Source organism: Pipistrellus hanaki (assembly GCF_964339955.1).
Source record: "Pipistrellus hanaki genome assembly, chromosome: 1".
NCBI lineage: Eukaryota > Metazoa > Chordata > Mammalia > Chiroptera > Vespertilionidae > Pipistrellus > Pipistrellus hanaki.
The window spans coordinates 17,989,695-18,010,121 of record NC_140503.1 but is presented as its reverse complement, the minus strand read 5'-3'; the positions used below and the strand labels follow the sequence as shown (position 1 = coordinate 18,010,121).

Here is a 20,427-nt window from a genome sequence, read left to right as displayed (position 1 = left end):
TCAAACCTTGACTTTTTCATAGGTCAGTGCTCAACCACTGAGCCACACCAGCTAGTGTTTTTTTTTTCCTTCTAATTATGTTAAACACCTTCTTAGAGTAAGGCCTTCTACTTAGTTATTAGAGATCACAAAATACCATGTTCTTCTTCTTCAAAGGGCATGGAAGTTGGGACAAAGGATATTAAAAAAAATATCTGTGAGACAGGAGACAGAGTGATGGTTTACAAAATAAAATTATAGCTGAATGACTGGAGAGGTATATGCTTCCAGGCTGAGAAGGAATGGATGGAGATATAGAAATTATGAAATCATATGAAAGGAAACTAATGGAAAGTATATTATGCCTCTCCTAGTTCCCATTTAAAGAAAAAAACATTATTAGGATGAATTAACTAGACCTTTTAATTCATAATTGGATACTTTTTATTCTTCTTTTTATTAGAAAGTGGTCAGTTCATAAGGAAACAGACTTAAATTGGAAATCTGTCAGGAGGAGCACATTCCCTGTATTTAGTGCTAAACAATAAGATGATATGGTCAGAAAGACCCTGTGCACAATAACATTTAAAATCATTAAAAGAAGACTGATTTGTGTTAATTATATTATGAAAATGGTGGGGGAAAGTTCTTGTGTGTTTTAGGAAGTTTAAAAAAAAAAAAGAGTAGAATCAGTATCCACAAAAGCTTCTTTTTGTCTCTTACTGAGAAAATTGCTCTCATCTCTGGGAAAGTGGCTTCATGGAGAGAGATTATCACAAGAAATCTTGAGGTTGTCCTGAGCTCACCACTCTTAAGCAATGCTCAGAATTTATGACTTAGGGTAGAGATTTGGCAGCAAATTGGGGGCAAGATTCTTTCCCATCTTTTGTGGAGTCATTTGTTCCTTTAAAGATATATCTATCCCGGATTCATCCCATTTCAAAATTGAGGTGCTCCAATCTCAATTTTACACAGTGAACACAATTTAGAGATCCTATTGATTGGGCTGCCAGGGTTTGCTTTGTAATGTTAGGGGCACAACTTTTTCTAGTATCAAGCAGAGCTGAGGACATAACTGAAATCGGGTAGGAAAAAAGAAAAAGGCAGTGAGGAAGGAAGGAAAGAAGAAGGAAAGAAGGAACAGAGAGAGGAAGGAAGGAAGGCAAGAGAGAAAGAAAAACAACAGGAATCCAAAACTCGAGTTATTCATAGGCAGTGGTGGCCCAGGGTGCAAATTAACACTGTACTAAGAAAATCATGCAAGCAGTGAACTTTGATTCACACTTCTGAGCAGTAGGAAGCTGCTAGAAGATGATACTGAGTGTGATTACTACTAGGTTGGAAAGATGCAAATAAGTTATCCCCCCTAGCTAATAGGATAGATCACATCTTACTTTTTCTGGTGTTTTTCCCTTTACAGTTGAGGGTGCCTCCAACCACTGGAGTTCTCAGACCAAACCTGAAAATCACTACTGACTCCTTTCTTTCCTGCTCCCATTACCTCTTTACCTCCCGAGCCAACCTCAAACTCTGCTGACCCCACCTCTAAAATACATCTCTAACCTCTCACCTCCATTTCTGCTGCTGCCTCCCCAATACTTTCATTTCCTGTCTTTATCAGCATTCCAGAATATCTCCTTGTTTTCATTCTTGGCCTTTCTTTTTCAAATATATATTTTATTGATTTCAGAGAGGAAATTTATTTGCACATTGGAGAGGGAGAGAGTGATAGAAACATTGATGATGAGAGAAAATCATTGTTTCGCTGCCTCCTGCATGCCCCCTACTCGAGATAGAGCCCATAACCTAGGCATGTACCCTTGACTGGAATTGAACCCAAGATTCTTCAGTCCACAGGCCAACACTCTATCCACTGAGCCAAACCAGCTAGAGCATAGTTGGCCTTTCTTTGGGTTCAATGCATTTGTAACAACCACAATACCTTTTAAAACTTAAATTAAATCGTGTGATCTCCTTACATATAACCTCCTGTGGCTTCCAGTTGCATTTAGAACAGCATTTGGGTTCCCTGCCATGTGGCCTTGGGCTTCATTGGAGCTGGCCTCTGCCTCTTCCTCCTCCTCCTCTTCTACCATACTGTCTCTCACAAGGGTGGGCTTTTTGATGTCCCTCTGCCTTGCCAACCTCATCCTGGGCTTCTGTGCTTGCTCTTCCTATTCCCATGCCTGGCCCCTTCTCAAATGTGCCTCCTCTGACCATCTCACTTAATAGCTCTCCATTTGACCAGGAAGTCAGAGAAAGACTAGAGAAGTCCCCTCAGAGAGGCCTTTCTGAAATATTCCTATAAAATAGCTACCCCCTACTCCCACGTCAATGACTTTTCATCATGTTACCCTATTTTATTTTTTATAGTAATCAAACCCACCTGAAATTAGCCCATGTTCTTTTACTTGTGTCTTGCCCTTCTTCCTCTCCCATCTCAAACTAGACTACACTTTATAAGGGCAGGGATCTAGTCTTCATTTCCACACTAGAACGGTTCCTGTACCCATGCCAATGCTCAGTTAATGTTTGTTAAATATATTGTCTGTATGATATACTGCTAAAGGTTAATAGGACCTAGTAGCACCTGGAAGGGCACAGTAGAGGATGAACCACAGGGAAAAGGACAATCCATGGTTGAACATGTTCTAAGTGGCCGGCTCCGTGGTGCATTGAATTATTCTAGCCTGATAAATAATGGTGGTGTTGTTAGTGGGGGTTTAACCAGAAACAGGTCCTCTAGGAGGAGGCTGCATGGACTCAGGTTATGTAACTGTCTTTCTCACACACCTCACTGGGATGCTTATGAATCTAAAAATTCCAGGAAGTTCCTTACACCTTTAATGGCCATGGCAGAAAGTATGACAGCATTTCCTGAGACTTGAGAACTCCACTGAAAATGAAAATATTTTGCCAAACTGGCTCTTTAACTAAATATTATTTTAAATTTTTTCAAAGAAGATATATGCTTTTAGGGGGTAAAACATTTATAAAATCACAACAAAATACCTCTTCCTCTCTGTTGAGTTGTCAACCCAAAGAAAACAACCTGAATTTTTGTTTGGACAGAAAATAAAATGCTTTTTTCCTATTTTCCTGTTACTCTCCCTATTCTTTGGTCCCATTCTTTCTCCCCTTCACCCCCACTTTCACGTGCCTAACCCTTTCCCTCTGGGTGGGAAGACTGATACAATAAATGGTGCTAGAGCCACAGCACAGCTAGCCTAACCTAAGATACTGGTGGAGATGAAGGTAAGTTTCCTCTTTTTAAATAATCTTGGTGTTCTTTAAACCCATCACAGGCATCTGTTGTATTTATATACCATATCATTTAGATGTATGATCACTATACCTTTCCAAGGGAGATATTTTCATATTTTTTATGCATCTTGATTCATGTGAAAAATAGTTCCAAGGGAAATCTAGTTATTGTTTTTGTTTTTCTGCTTACACCAATAGAAAGATTTTTAGGTAAAGCAAAGTGATGTGGTACAGGTACCACCCTCTTCTTTCCTGCCTCCCTCACACCAAGCACAGAAAGTTTCCAAATGTGACCTACTCACATTTGGAAACAGCACTTTGTGGCATACGGAAGGAATGTCTACTTCCTGGATATGAGCAAAACCATCTGGGTTAGGTCTTAGAAATATATTGACAAACTTATGCATATTGGGGGTATCTTGTTGTTTTGCTGGTTTTATATTGCTCCTGGGGGGAATAAAAAATTATGTACTATGAACAACCTGCTAAAAATGTAGATTTAAAAATAATTAAAATTCAAAGTCCACCTTGTGAAGGTATGTACCTTTAAGAATGCTCCAATATAGATTTTCCCCACCTTATCTCATTCCCTATCTGATGAAACAGGGAATGATCTGCCAATATCTGTGTGTCATCTTCCTCCAAGCAATCAGTAGTGATGTCTCTCTCAAAGAGTGCTTTTCTCCTAATTTTTCATTTAGATTTTATTAGTTCTGACTTCTTAAATAAACCTTTTGTAGGGTTCCTGTGGGATAATTTAAGCAATCTAGTCTTGTCCCTCATCCAGGATGTCTCATTCTATACATCCCATTCATCAGTAAATTAGACAACTTCTTTGAAACAAGCCTTAACTGAAAGAGATGATGCTAAATGGGTTTGCAGGAAGACTAGATCAAAGGTGGGCATTTGGGAAATATTACACAAAGGATTCATTAAAGGCTCTTTGTTCCTCAATAATGAACAATTTAACATCCAGACAGATTTCTGCACCCTGCAAATCCTCATCTGTGATTTTGTTTTTTTGCTGCAGTCACAGCAAAATTTACCTACAGGGTGTCAGGTAACTTACTAGTTTATGGATTTAGATCAAACATTGGGGATCTAGGCAGCCTAAAAGGGAATCAAACATTTTTTGTGTGATCAATATTTACTACTTAAGCTATGAGAGGAGGAAACAGGCACCTACTTCATGTATCCAATATGTACCTAATTGCAGATCATATTTTTCTGAGCCACTAAAAAGAAAAAAGGCAACACAAAGCAACTGATGGCTTTGATTTTTGTTGTTGCTGCTTTAAGTTCCCACTTAAATTACCACTTAAATATTAATAGTTTATCCGTCTTAGCTGAGCCATCTTTGATTTAGAGGGGAGAACTTTTTTTTCCCCCCAGAGAGACTTTTTACATTTGTTATTTTACTGATGCTGCTTGACTGGCTTTGTGCTAGAATTTTCCAGAGAATTCCTTTCCCAAACTAGATCCTCCTGCTTTTAAATCCTAAGAGTTTGTGTGTTTCAGCTTGCAGCTGAGGTTGGCTCATGCATCATTTTATTAATATCACGTTATTCTTAGACTCCACATTAGATCCGCTCTTCCCCTCTGTTTGACTACATTTTCAGCTGAGTTTCAACATCACTTTCCTTCTTGTGGGAGAAAGCGATCTTTTGGCTCAATTAAAGATAAATGCCATTGACCCTCCACTTTCTGAGGCTACACATTTTCCAAAAGCTCTCTGACAATTCTGTATTTATTGCTTGAAAGAGAATATTGAATAATACTCATTTCCCTGGCATTTTAAGCAGATGGATGTAAACCTTTTTTCCTACTCCAAGAGTAAGAATATCGGGGGACGAGGTCTCTAGTGTAACCAGGCATTAGGTCATGTGAGATCTCAGTGGCTTTTTCACATCCTAAAGTCGTAGAGTCAAAATGGACAGTTAAATATGTTTGCTTGAATCTGACCTTAATAACAGCTGTTTCAAGGACACCAAGAAGGGTGGAAGTCGCAGCAAAATGTCAGCAGCATTTAAAATGCACTGGGCTGAGTGAGGTTGGTTTTACATCTCAGTGGCTAATATGACACTAATGTGGCAATGTCCTAAGCTGACTGTGTGTGTTAGTATTGCTTCCTCTCATCTTGTCCCCAGTCATAAACATTAAGTGATTTGCAAAAATTGCCTAAGGAACAGATGGCCATCTATGGAGGACCTGCATTTGTAATAGTTCTGCACCCATAGCCACTATCTTCCACATCTTCCTTTACTTTCTTCTTTCCTATCAAAACATTTGCATGTGGAATAAATAGGATAAAAACATAAAAAAAAAATCAAAGGCAAATTTATTTCTTCCGAGAACACCTGTTCTTGCTTCAAAGTTCCCACATATGATGTGGTCCATTTTCTCCCAATGTCCACACAGCTTGCTGTTGTAAAGGTGACAGCTACATCCATCTTAGACCTGAATTTAATGAGATGATGAATAGTGCTATCTAGTGAGTTGAAATGTAAGGAAAATCCTGTCCTAATGTGTAGATGTTAGATAATATTAAAGACAGCCATCCTCATAAAGAAAAGCTAAGATTGGATGTCAAGTGGTTTATCATGGAATTATTTTTTTCTGCCATTCATTAATCTCAAGGAACCTTTACGCAATTCAGGGTACACTGGTTCACTCCAAGTTTCTTTGCTGAATTCTCAGGATTCTTGTGAATTTGACTTGCACTTCTGGTGTAGCTGCATTCTGGAAGGTTGTAAGTACAAATCACCTGCTGAATACATTGCAATACAAATACATCTTTCCACTTTGAAAATCAGTTTATTTTTCAAGGAGAAAATTCCCCCAAACTTCAACTGCTATTAAATCTCATGTAATACACATTGAATAGGAATACCAATTACTCAAAATTAAAAGGTACAATTTTAAATTACCTGTTTAAAAGATCTCTCTGCCCAAATACACTCCCTTTTATTTTCTTCCTTACATAGTATATAGTATCTTCAGTCTGGGGACTAGAGAAGCAGGCAAAGTAGCTAGTAAAAGCTATACTGGGTGGGCAAAAGTAGGTTTACAGTTGTGTGACTAGATAATATAAGAATAAATAGCAATACAAGGATGAACTCTGTGATTTTCTTGCATACAACTGCAAATCTACATTTTCCCAATGCGTATAATGAAACTTTCAAAATGACACATAAAATGTATTTACTTTATTTAATGTTTTCCAAAGAAATAAAGATCCATGTAGATATAATGGATTCAACACCTACTTTGTACCTGGCCCGGTGTTCCTGTCCCTGAGAGCCAAGTGTATGGTCTTTTGAAATATTTCCAATGCATAATAGGCATAGCAGTGTACTGGCCAATCACATATTTCATCTTTTTTCTCAAGTTATGTCCAGAGATATAGCTTCCTATATCTTGAAGATTTAAGCATTATCTTTCTGTGTGGGCTTAGCTAGTCACAGAGAGAAAATAAGCTTGCCCTAAGTTCTTTGGTTCTATGAAGTCTTTCTTATCTTTTAAATTTACATCTCAATTCATTTGTGAGTGAAACCTGACATTCTTTCCCCCATTGCTAGCTGAATTGTCTTAAAGCCTCAGAATCTATCTTGCCAGTTTTTGTCCTTAAATACTATAATTTCTTTTTCCACCCAACTCTTTAATAGGGTGTACTTGACCATTATCTCAATCTTTCGAGACAACATAGTTAATTCCTTTATTTGGTGGCACCAAACATTCTTTTTGTCTTAAACAGATTCAATTTTTGAATTTTACATTATTTCATTTTTTAGAATTTGGATCTTTTTGGGGAATGATGAACAATTAGATAATTTAGAGGGTCTTCCAATTCCCTTCAGGAGCATTATTTAGAATGGGTTTTATACCTTGATATTTAATATTACTGTGGTGATTACTATTGTGGTTTATATGGGTACTGATGGGAAATGTCATGTTAAGAGCATATGTTACAGAGCTCTTCACTGATCCAATGGGTGGATACTCTCCAAAAGCCAGACTGGTGGACTATGCCTAAATAAACAAAGGTTTTTTTTTTTTTTTTTTAAATATGGGATGAATTTTCTGTATCTTCAAGAAATTCATCTGAAATCTAAGATTTGGGGGGGGGGGGAATTAATAGTTGACTCCTGTTTCCTGTAGGTGGTCACTTACTGTCATTGGCACTTAAAACTGTGCATCAATAGATAAAGGAAGGCCCCATTTCTTTTATTCCTTTGTCATTTCCCTTTATGTTTGAGTGAGACTTTTGCATGGAGACTACTAGTGAGAGTCCTATTGGATCGGTGACACTGGATGGGCTTTGGGTGAGGGTGGGATATGATTCCTTAAATGCTACTTGGTCATGGACACCAGTGTGGCTTTGGCAATTCTGATGTCATGAGCGCTACTTTTAGGATGGTTCTAATTTTGGCACTTACCACTATCCTTAGGCAAAGGACCTGAGACCCTGTATGCCGGGCAGAAGCTCAATGACAATGAGTGGCACACCGTTCGGGTGGTGCGGAGAGGAAAGAGCCTTAAGTTAACTGTCGACGATGATGTGGCTGAGGGTGAGTACAGCTGTAGTGAGATGTGTTGCTCCTTGCTCTCCTAGTCCTCTTGGTCATTCAATGCTTCAAGGGCTTTTTTTCCAAACATGTTATTTGGCTTAGTAGAAGTCACATGTCATGTTCTCTGTTGACAAGCTCAGGCAAGACAAAGAAGATCCTCCTCTGTATTTTCAAAATCCCTTTTCATTGATCTGTATTAAAGAACTGATCAAGTACTGTATTTATATATTGATGGGTCTCTTTCCTTAGGAGTTGAGTATGTGTCTGGAAAATAGATGTAGGGTTCTTCAGATCCTTCTATTATTCAATTATTCAAAAAGCAGTTATTAGTCAACTTCCCCAATACCAGTTTTTCTCTCAATGAATATATCAGTCACTCAATGGTAGAGGGAGATAGATAAGTCAGAAATTCTAATAATAGAGAAATGTAAGTACCTCAGTCAGTGCATGGTACTTAGAAGGTGCTGAATAACCAGTCATTTATTTAGTCCTTATTAATTGAGTACCTACTCTGTACCAAGTGCTACTTAGGAAGACACTGAGGATATGGTGATGAACACATAGGCAAGTCCTTGGCCTTGGGGAATTTACATCCTAGGAGGGCAGTGACTATAAAATTCATTCATTATGAAATAGTGAATGAATCCACACCTAGGCGAGAGACCTTCAGAGCCTCACACAAGCAGTATATATTTCTTGAGAACCTGTTATATGTCAATAGCTTGCTGAGGATTGTAGAGTATAAAAAGGAAGATGAGATTACTCACATCCTCAATGAATCAGTTTAATAAATTAGATTTGACTCAGGTATTTGAAAATAAGACAAGCAATATAATGAACTCCTAATTCATGTGGGTTAGATTATAACTGTCCATCAGAAGAGAAGATTATCAATTGGAACTAGAGATTGCAGGAGTGGTTTATGAAGACAGTTCTTCAGGTAGAATTTGATGGGTGAGTGTAATTAATGAGGTCTAGGGTGCAAGAGAGGTCACTTTCAAGTGCATCTTAAATGTTGCATCCCATAAATCTACACCCTCTCCTGTTCCACAGCATTGCACACCTGTTATCTAGGATTCTTGTCCATATGGGAAAAGAAAACTTGGGGCAGCAGGGGTATTACATGGAACACTGTTGGCATAGGAACTGGACTTTGATGTTAATTCTCTGCTGGATTAAGTCACCATTTTTGGACTTTGTTAAATGAAGTCCGTGGCCTAAGTCATTTCTGTGACTAGGAACATCAGATTGGGATCAGGAGCCCTGGGATTTAATATAATCATTGTCACTAAAGTGCTTTTTGCCTTTGGGATAAGTACACTAACTTCTTTTTACTTATTTCATCATTTTAAAAATGGAAATTCCATTATTGCTGACGTTCTTTCTTAGTACAAAGTTTCTGCAATATTGATCCTATAATTTAATTTTATATTCACAAGCCTGAGCTCTTTTTACTTCTGGAGTCAGTAATCATAATAGTGTGCATGTGTGCAAGGCAGTGTGTGTGTGTGTGTGTGTGTGTGTGTGTGTGTGTTGTGTGTGGAGAGAAAGAAAATCTATGAGTGGAGGTAGAGTGTGAGGCATATATCAGTGCCCACTTATCTTTAAGGACTAAGTTAGCTCTCTTACTCATATCAGCTCCTTAAACTTCTGTAGTTCTGTAAATTACCTTGAAAGGTTAGTGTTCTTACTGTCATTTTACATAAGGGGAACATGAAATTTCGGGGGAGCTATGTACATAAGCTCAAAATTAATGTCTGTGTGATTCCACCAAATCAAGCTGCTTGCTGGGCATCATAATCCACCATAAGAAAGTGATTTGTCATATAAAGTAGGGATTAGGGTGAGGTGGGGAATACAATTCAGCAGGTTGACTTTGAGATCCACTCTGCTTCTCCCAAAATGAAGACAGAGCCATAGCACTATTCCGAGCTGGCAGGGTAACTTAGCCTTGTGTAATGAATGTCTGCAAAGAGATGTAAAAATAATTAAAGGTTTAGAACCCATATCCAACCTTAATTAATTATTCAAGAACTCTCCATTAAGTATTAGTGCCTGCAGGAGTTTGCAAAGACAGGTCAGTGACACATGCCTGGCTAACTCCTCTGGGTTTAACCCAGTAAAGCCAAAAGCAATGCTCTTCACAGTGTGTTTTGAATACCAGCCACTAGATGGCGACCACACACCAATCTCTCCAAACAGTGAGTCTCTTTATTTCCATAAGAAATCGCATGCCCTGAAAGCAATAGTCATAAGGAGCCCCAGAACTGAGAGTGCATATGGGTATTGCCTCCCTCAATTATTATTCCTTACAGAAACTTTAGAATATAGGTAATTATTCCACTTTCCACTAATAATTTAAAAACAGGACTAAACCATGGCACTTCCAAGCCATCCAGTAATTTGATATTTGAAATTAATGAAGCTCTTTTATTTTCCGCCTTACCCCCTACTTTGCCATTGATGGGGGAAAAAAGCAACCATAAGGATAAAAAAATCTGGGAGAAGAAAAGAGCCATATTGTGTATGAGCTACAGCCTTGGATTGCTTTTCACAGTGACAAGGGGTTAGGGAATTTTAATTTTAGCTCACAGAAGTCATAAAATCAGGCAGTGAAATTAAAATACCACTCAGTCCTCATGTTATTAAGTAGTGTATTATTGGCTTTTTTAGTAATCCCTTTCATGCTGTTTAAGGTTCCCCAGGGTGTCAAATTTTAAGCTAGTTTGTAGAAATGATGCAAAGAATAGGTCAGACTCATAAGAAATCAAAAGCAAAGAAATAAATATTCCTCAGCCTGGTGGTTTTCATTTATTATAATATAATATCTTCCTGGAAATGTATTAAGTTCAGTTGACTGTTATAAGGATTGATTGATTGATTAACCTGGGTTTCTATTATCAAGAATAAATTAAAAGACTACCTGCCTTGGGCTATGCTCCTCAGAATTTGGGCTAATGCTGCATGAGTTGACCATACCACTAAGAACTCCCTGCTGGTGCAAAGTCACCCTCTTTGTACACTTTGGTCCATGCTGCTTTATCCCTTTACCTCTCTCTCTCCATATTGCAAGTACAGAACCTCGCTGTAAAAGGTCATTGGCCCAAGATTCCCAGGAGAAAATTCTTCTTCACATTAACAAAATATCAGAGAAAGATTTAGAAAATGTTAAATTTAACAACCTGAAGTGGATTTCTTTATTGTAAGACTTATTTGGAGCCTTTAATATGCTAATTCGAATTGCCAATCATCAATAATTAAGTGTGCAGTGTTTGCCAAATTTATTTGGTTCCAGAACTTTTTTTTTTTATTAAAACATTTTACAGCATATGCATGTGGAAAATGTTTCTCCACAATGTACTGTGGAGAAGAGGGTATGGGAGCAGTGGAGCTGAGGATTGTAGGTACATTGTGTATCCTTTTCTGAGCCTTTGGAAGACTTTCTCTTCTTCACTTATCTCTCTGTGTCTGGGAGCCACTGGGAGGTCAAGTTGCCTCTGCTAAGGGATTTCTATGATTTTTTTTTGCCAAGCTCTTGGCGTTGGCCAGGTCCCTCATATGCAGAAATGGTGATGATCCAGACCCTGACTCTAGAGTAGATGTCTCTAATACAGCCTCCTTCTCAGGTGCCAGGGATATTTGCTGCCCTCAGGCCCTCTGCTATAGGATATCTAGAAGTTGCAATAAGTAGTTCCTACTTAAAGATTTGTGTTCTCAAAAGAGAGAGAAAACAACAAATGACATAACCAGAAAACTAACATATTTCAGACAAAATGGGAAAATAAATGCTGAAGATATAGTAGCAACTTACAGTTTGAGCACTCGGCACTGTTCTAAGTACTGTCTATGCCACTGATACATTTAATCCTGATAGTTTCATACTTATTTCACAGATGGGAAAACTGAGGCACGGAAAAGTTAGGTAACCCAGGTAGTCTAGCCTCAGAGCCTACATACTCATCCACATATATGTGAATGTCTCATGGCTTGAACTTGGCTAATTTTTCCATGGTGTGAACTGGTCTGTAAACTCTTGTTGGCCTTCAGTGAAACATGAAGGTGAAGGTGTGCATAGGGATTGAGGCAACATAGCTGGGCTAGGGAAGGTGCTGCATATATTGCCTATGGCAGTGGGCAAACTCATTAGTCAAAAGAGCCAAATATCAACAGTACGATGATTGAAATTTCTTTTGAGAGCCAAATTTTTTAAACTTAAACTTCTTCTAAAGCCACTTCTTCTGAATAGACTCACCCAGGCCGTGGTATGTTGTGGAAGAGCCACACTCAAGGGGCCAAAGAGCCGAATGTGGCTCACAAGCCACAGTTTGCCAATCACAGGCCTATGGCATTAGGATACTTGGTCTCTGGGAAGAAATGTGAACTCATCAAAGCAGTTATCACCAGTTAAGTTCCATTTATAGACTTTTATTGGGTAATAATGTAAGGAACTAGTCAAAACTTTTCTCTAAAGAGAGTATAGTATGCAAGTTAAGATGTGGACTTTGGAATTAAATACATCTAAGTTCAATGTGAGGCTCTACTATTTACCGCTTGTATGAACTTTGGTTGCATTGTTTGACCTCTCTAAGCTAAGGGGGCACACATCTAAACCTAGATAATGATACCTTCCTATTGTTTTATTGATATCATGACATGGATTATGGTTATGAAGTGCCTAGCATAGTGCCTGTCTAAGGGTTATCCACTAGTCTTGGTTTTCCCTTGATATCTTTCTCCCCAGTTACTCCTCTTTCCTCTAAAATTTGGAAGCAGCTGCTGTGGCGTGTACATTCATTCCACATTTAATTAGAAAGGAGTTTTAGTCTACAGATGGCCTTCAGAGAAGATGAATGGAAAGGTTCTTGGTTATTAATACTGGTTAGGTAATACACAGATTTTTAAAAATTTGATGTTTAAATTTATACATATTTGAAACTTTAAGCAATGCCTTCGATGCTTTCTCTGGGTAAAATAGTATACTTTTTGGGAACCTACACCCACATAAAAGTGAGTTTCGTTTAGTGTACGGAGAAGTGAATTTCTTTTCCAATTTGGCCCCACATCACTTCCTTTGCACCTCTCACCAATTTTTTGTGGAAGCTGCTCATAGACATCCTGAACCCTAAATTAGTCTCTGTCCCTGGACTAAGTGTTCCAATTCTATTGCTAGTTTTCCTTCTATTACTTATCCAAGCCCTTCTTCAATTTCAACCTTATATGATTTTCATGTAATTTTTACCTGATTTTCTTACCTTACATAATTTTCTGGTTTTATGAAATTCATATTCTAGTGAGAATTTCCTAACCCCTTAATTTTGGAGGTCAGTTAATCCATAATTTCTTTAAAAGCTCCCAAATGACTTTGAAACGGACTCTTTAGATTCCTTTTGGAACTGCAGTCTTTACTAGTGGGCACCCCATTGTTACTTTTTGGTTCTCATTGCTGTTTTGTTTATTCTTTTTTTCATAAAGTAAAAATTAGCATGACCACCAGCGTCATCATGGTTCCATGTTCCTGTGTCCCCATGGAAACGGGCTATGATTTTCACCTTCGCATTATTCGGCTCTGATATAAGCAGCTATAGCCCAATTGACGTTGGGTATTTATTTCCATTACTTCAGTGTTTCAGAGCACATGAATTTAGGTTAGGCTACTTTGCATTTTCATGACCAGTCCAGTTTTCAATACTAAGTAATTTTATGCAGTAATTCTTTTTCCTAGTTATTCAATTGTTAGCAGATTTATGTTGCATTTTGATTTTTGTTCTATTACATTTTTATATTTAGTTAACCAACATCATTATTTTGTTTTTGCTTATATTGAGAATGATTTGTAACTAGTTGTCAAAATATCACATAGACGCTCATAAATGCAAATCTGATTTTTGTGTGTATGAGCAATTTTTTTGAATTAGGTCTCAAGTATGCTCCCATAGAGATAAAATTAATATTGAGTATCTGAGGGTGCAATCTACTTGGATTTTCTAGATATTGAAGTTTAAGGGACTAAAAAAATATGAATGACCCTCTCTTTTTTTTTGCCACCTGAGTTCTATGCCAATAGAGAAAAATGCATAGCAAGTCAAAATGAAATATAATTTTTTATTAATGATAACACTGATATTGAAAGATGTGGTTTATATCTACTGAACTGAGAATTGGATGGAATTGCTCAGTTGAACACTAATTCAGGACTGGGGCAGGCAGCCTCCACTGAAGCAAGGCTTGCTCCACCAGCACCCATGCTGTGGGTGAATGGGGTAGAGTGGGTGCTTTCTGAAGGCAGCCTGTTCCCCTAAAGGGAAACAGGAAATGCCAGGGTCTGAGCACTGCCCATAGTTTTGCTTTGCAGTTTATCTTTAATCTTTTAGATTATGTCACTCCTTTTTTTTCCCTTCTGGAAAGTTATGAAAGAGAGAGGGGATAAAGAGACACCAGGAGTGTCTTGCTGGTCAAGTCTCTTTAATGTAAAAGATAACAGGAGAGGGTAGGCAGAGGTAATTCCTCTCCTCTCCCGTTAAACATTGAGGCATTAGGAAATAACTTGCTAAATTTTAATGACTTATCTCTGTGTGAATATCCAGGGAGTCACCTTATACTCTAGCCATACTAATGATGTTTTTCTTAACTTTGTTGTTAAAATTTCCAGTCTATGTGTATCTTTTCCTGTGTGCCTTCTCATTATTCCTGCTTCAGTCACTCATTAAACCCTAAATTAGTCTCTGTCCCTGGACTAAGTGTTCAAATTCCACTGTTAGTTTCCTTTCTATTACAGATCCAAGCCCTTCTTCAATCTCTATCTTATATGATTTTCTGATATGGGTAAACTAGGTGAGGAAAAAGGTCTAATGGTTTGTATTATCTGGAGATCTTTCCGTTGCAAATATTACAAGCTCAACTCAAAGGCTTTTAGCACAAAATGGAATTAAAGTCTGAGTTGGCTGGCTGGATTCAGATCTTCAAATTACATCATCCTAGAAAAATTGTGTTTCTCCATTTCATGGTTGTTTTCTAAGCCCTAGCTCCTTAGGCAAGCCCAGTCTCTCCCATAATTGCATGGATTCTGGTAATCCAGGCTTCTTCTTACCCCATTCAACAAGCCTTTCTTGCAAAGGCAACTGTTTTGTAAATGTTCTCACAAAATCCCTGGAGCTGATCACTACTGGACCAGTTTGGGTGTTGCTAGCACAGTGGTTCTGACATTGGTTTCTAGATCAACCTTTAATGCTTCAATTCAGAACTTGTTAGAAATGCAGATTTTCAGACCTTACCTCAGACTCTTGAATAATAAACTGAGGGTAGGGCCCAATGAACTGTATTTTAGCAACCCCTCCAAGTGCTTGAGATGAATGCTAGGGTTCTTAGTCCTTAGCTTTTACTCTAAGGCTGGGGAGAGGAGTGGTTGAGTGGTTCAGTCTAAGTAGCTTGATTACTTCAGAATGGGGTCAGCTTCATCTAGCCTAGATGGTTTAAAAGTAAAGTGGGGAAGGTAGATTTCAAAAGAAAACTGGGTGTTATTATCAGAAAAAAAGCAACAATTGCTGGGAAAATGAAATTAACAGATGTTTCACAATAGAAACTTGCCCAGAATTACAGCTATGCACTACTTGATAACAAGTATCTGGTCTAAGAAAGTGGCCTTATATGATCTTGTTGTTGTGTGAATGTCATGGAGTGTACTTATGTAAGCCTAGATAGTATGGCTTACTATATGCAAGCCTTACTAGTACACAAAGTAGGGACATGAGAAGAAGTATCCTGATATAGGCACATAGGTTATCTGGTACAGTCTATTGTTTCTAGGCTACATGCCTGTATATTATGTTACTGTAGAAACCAACATGAGATGAATCAAGCACAAGAGAAAATTATGCAATCAAAATATGTATAAACACAAGATGAATGAGGCAGCTGCCAGTGTAACACCACATACATTTTTATAGCAAACTTTTTTATAAGTAGAAAGTGTACATGCTAGAATGGTGATAAAGAGTATTGTATGGTAAATACATTACCTGATAATATAGTTGTTTGTTATCATTATTAAGTATGTCATGTACATCATTGTATGTGCTATGCCTTTATGTGACTGGCAGAGTTGTAAGTTTGTTTATACTAGCATCACTTGTTTATACCAGCATCACCACAGTCATGTGAGTAATGCATTATGCTATGATGTTACCATGGCTACAATATCACTAGGCAATAGTTTTCAGCTCCATTATAATTTTATGGGATCATTGTTGTATATGCAGTCTGTTGTTAACCAAAATGCCATTATGTGTGCATGTCTATACTAGCTACTGAATCATTAGGTGGTGAATTATTTGGCAGTGCATAACTAAGGTTTGTTTGTTGTGTCTTTATAAGGATTGGGGTGAAAAAAGACTTCTTATAGTATATACCAGGACCCATTTTTTCCCCTGAATGAAGAAAACCAAGAGTTTTATCCTTTAACTTGAGTTACCCATGATCTTGTATTTTTTTCATATATGGTGGGGCATCTGAGAAGCTGGATGACAACATGGGATTCACAGCATATAACTTGGGCTGGAGTAACCAGCTCCCCACTGAGGCCACGTCAACTATATGGTGTATTGAGTATTTTGTTTTCTGAAAATGACTTAAGAAAACAATATTGTGTGCGTGTGTGTGTGTGTGTGTGTGTGTGTGTGTGTTGGGGGAAAGGGGAGCTAGACCTAAAAGATATATTAGAGGTGCTATGACAAAACATGATAGCTTTTCTTGTTGGTATCTCACTTATGATTTTCACAGGTACAATGCTGGGAGATCACACCCGCTTGGAATTCCACAATATTGAAACTGGTATCATGACTGAGAAACGTTACATCTCCGTTGTCCCCTCCAGTTTCATTGGCCACTTGCAGAGCCTCATGTTTAATGGCCTGCTCTACATTGACTTGTGCAAAAATGGTGACATTGACTACTGTGAACTGAAGGCTCGTTTTGGACTGAGGAATATTATCGCTGACCCTGTCACCTTCAAGACCAAGAGCAGCTACCTGAGCCTGGCCACCCTGCAGGCCTACACTTCCATGCACCTCTTCTTCCAGTTCAAGACCACCTCAGCCGATGGCTTCATTCTCTTCAATAGTGGGGATGGCAATGACTTCATTGCTGTTGAGCTAGTCAAGGGGTAAGTAGAAGGGATCATATAGCTTATAATAATATCTCAAACATAAAGTAGGGACATGAGAAAAAGTGTCCTGATACATATTCTCATCCTCATTGATTAAAATACTTATGTGATGATTAGGGCTAGAAGGGAGAGAATACGTTCATTTGAAGTCTTCTACTAACTCAATACTATCAGACTTTTTTTTTTTTTACTATGAAAATGTAGCCTTTAAACCTATGAAAAAATCTCATATTTGCAAAAGAAGAATAGGGGGTACATTTATAGGAATAAATGAAATATATACTAGTATATTCTCATTATATCATGAGAACATAAATGTAAATTTTAAAAAAATCTCTTCTATCTACAAGACATTTTACTACCATTTGATGGAAAATAGGCAAAACAAAAGCAAAGCAAGAACAAAAACCCGCAAACAGACCCATGATTGACTGTGAATTTAAATGTTGCTCCCTAGTATTTTGGAGTATACCACCTGCAATACTTCCTGGCTCTGATTTTTCCCAGGTAGTGTTAAAGAAGTAGATTCTGTGAGTATCAAACAATAGCAAAGTCTCGTATAATAGGATCTGACTCCTAAATTATTAGGATATAAGAAGCTTTCATTATTCCTCTGTGATGCCAGTATAATGTGGGTGATTCGAAGGCTCATATGTCACTTTGCACATATTGCCATTAAATGACTTCAGGAAATCTCAAGTCATTTGGGGATTGTTTCCTTCCTAGGTACATCCACTACGTGTTTGACCTGGGGAATGGCCCCAATGTGATCAAGGGCAACAGTGACCGCCCCCTGAATGACAACCAATGGCACAATGTCGTCATCACCCGAGACAACAGTAACACTCACAGCCTGAAAGTGGACACGAAAGTGGTCACTCAGGTTATCAATGGTGCCAAAAACCTGGATTTGAAAGGTAAACCTTATAGAGAAATTCATCCTTGTTAGAGCATTTATTACCATTGAAAGGCTATTTCCAGAGACAAACTACAGCTTATGAGGAGTCTGTACTTTTTATTCATCATGCATACTCTTTTTCAGTGACATTGAGTTATACTATAAGGTAATATATTCAGTGTTTACTTAGACCACTCCTCAAGGAATGGCTCATTTTCTCAGGGCAACTTGCAGGCTAAGTGATGAGGAGATAAATGGCAAAATGAGAAGAGATACTAACACAGATGAGGAAATCCAGGTTTTGGAACTTCACTTGAATGATTTTGTCTGGGAGGACTTTGGTAAATTTTTTTAGACAGCTTCTGTATACGGTTTTTTTTTTTTTTTTTTTAATGAGGATAGTAATTGTTGCTAAATTTATGGGCCATTAAGAAGTTTGATGGAATAATGTCTGTAAAACCATCAGCATCACATTGGTAATAAGGATGTGAAAAGCATTCAATATATGGTTTTGTTGAAATGTTAAGCTTTATTATAAAACTAGAGGCCCAGTGCACAAAATTCGTGCACTGCTTGAGGGAGTACCTCAGTCTGGCCTGTACCCTTTCAAAATCTGGGACCCCTTGGGCGGATCAAGCCTAAACTGGCAGTCAGACATTCCTCTTGCAACCTGGGACCTCTGGCCCCTAATTGCTCGCCTGCCTGCCTGTTCACCCCTAACCACTCGCTAGGGGGCAGCTAGCCAAGGTGAGGGGCCGTGGTCATTCTGGTCTCTGGTTGTTCTGGTCGTTCCACCAATTTGGTTGCTAGGCTTTTATTATATAATATAGTAACAGTACCTACCTCCTAGACTATATGTGGTGATTAATGTGAGATATCTAAAAAAAATAATGACACATAAGTAATGTTAGTTTTCTCTTTGTACAATGTAGAAACTCTGGTAATTATTTTGATTATGCTGTGTTTTTCCCCCAGTTCTATTACCATTATCTAAATAAATGGCCTATGGTACATTGGCTTTAGTTGACCAGGTTTCCAATCATTGACTCATTTGCTTTTACTACCTACTTTCCTTTTCAGGTGATCTGTACATGGCAGGTCTGGCCCAAGGCATGTATAGCAACCTCCCGAAGCTTGTGGCCTCCCGGGATGGCTTTCAGGGCTGTCTGGCATCAGTGGACCTGAATGGGCGTCTGCCAGACCTCATCAATGATGCCCTCCATCGCAGCGGACAGATCGAGCGTGGCTGTGAAGGTACAGCCTTCTTTCTTGTTAAGCAGTAGCCTTGTTGCAAGCACCGAGCCTCTTTGCTGCCTTGGCCAGTGCCTCCTTTCTCAGTTGGCCAGTCCTCTCTTAATCCCCATCCACTGTCCAACATTGCATCACCATCAATGTCCTCTGTCATTGCTTAGTATGTGAAGACATGTGCCACCTGCTTCAGGAATGTATGTTGGCCGATGTCTTACCAGTGTCACATACCTGCAGATTGAGGACTTTTTCTGGCATTGACATCAGGCTTCTCCTGACTTGTGCCTTTGCTTCAAGCATGGCTGAAAGGGCATTGGGGACTTTTATTTATACTTTACTACATGGGAAGGTAAAACCTACAGACGTTTTACATCCTATGGATGTCACCATTAATAAAATGCTTCCTATGTTGCTAATGGTGACTAAATTAGCAGGAGATAGGAAAATGATGTCAGAATGCCATAATGATGGAAGGAAACTAACATTTATTGAGTACTTACTAGATGTCAGGCTTTGTTAAGCAGAGCCTTGGTGTGGTGGAACAGCTTTGATATTGAAAGGATTTAGATTGAGGTCCAGATAGTAGTTCTTTAACAAGTTTAATAACCTTTCTTATCTACATCTTCCTCACCTATAAAATGAGGCAATAAACTCACCTTGGAAGTTAACATCTATAAATCAGAGATATATATAAAATGTCTGGTATATACCTCATGAGTACTCAGTAAATGATAGGGTTATTATTTACAAGTAATATTTCATGTGATACATATAATAATATTGCATGCTCACAAGTGCAGCACAACAAACCATGCTCAGCCTGTTTCTGTAGGTGATCCACTGTCTCTTCATATACTCAACTGTACAGGTCTTTATGAGTCCAACAGTTCTTTGCTATGTGTAAAAACAATCTAGTTCTAGCCAGCAGAGGGCAGCAGTGAATATTTTTAGCTTCTAGAAGCTCTGGGTAGTCTGAAAAGGTGACTCTTACCTAACTGGACAGGCAAAGAGGATGTCTGACCTGTCACAAGAACCTATGTGTTCTTTTGTCTGGTTGAGCTTCATGGTCCTTTGTGCAATATATTGTGTTTTCTTTAATTAATTCCTCATTAATTTGCTATAGCGATTTTTAACCTTTTTCATCACACAGAATACATAGACTAATTACTAAAATTCTGTGGCACACCAAAACATGTTTTATACTTTTTTTGCCTACGTGACAAAAAGAATAGGTATAATTTTGATTCATTCATACTAGATGGCTATTGTTGTGTTGGCTGTTGTCATTTTTCTGATTTGTCAATCTAATG

The 20,427-nt window shown here is 38.2% G+C and overlaps 1 protein-coding gene across 32 annotated transcripts in view; it reads left to right on the top strand.

The window, feature by feature from the left end:
• The window catches only part of NRXN3 (neurexin 3), a 1,392,989-nt gene that overhangs the window by 584,233 nt on the left and 788,329 nt on the right, over positions 1–20,427 (top strand). For all 32 annotated transcript variants that reach the window (XR_014795650.1, XR_014795651.1, XM_084891153.1 and 29 more), the window contains 4 exons: positions 7,692–7,811; positions 16,587–16,968; positions 17,698–17,888; positions 18,950–19,123. Coding sequence is in view for 30 of the 32 variants with exons in the window: in XM_084891153.1 (XP_084747279.1) it covers positions 7,692–7,811; positions 16,587–16,968; positions 17,698–17,888; positions 18,950–19,123 (867 nt within the window). In the remaining 2 variants the exon portion in view is untranslated. The remainder of the gene's footprint in view (positions 1–7,691; positions 7,812–16,586; positions 16,969–17,697; positions 17,889–18,949; positions 19,124–20,427) is intronic.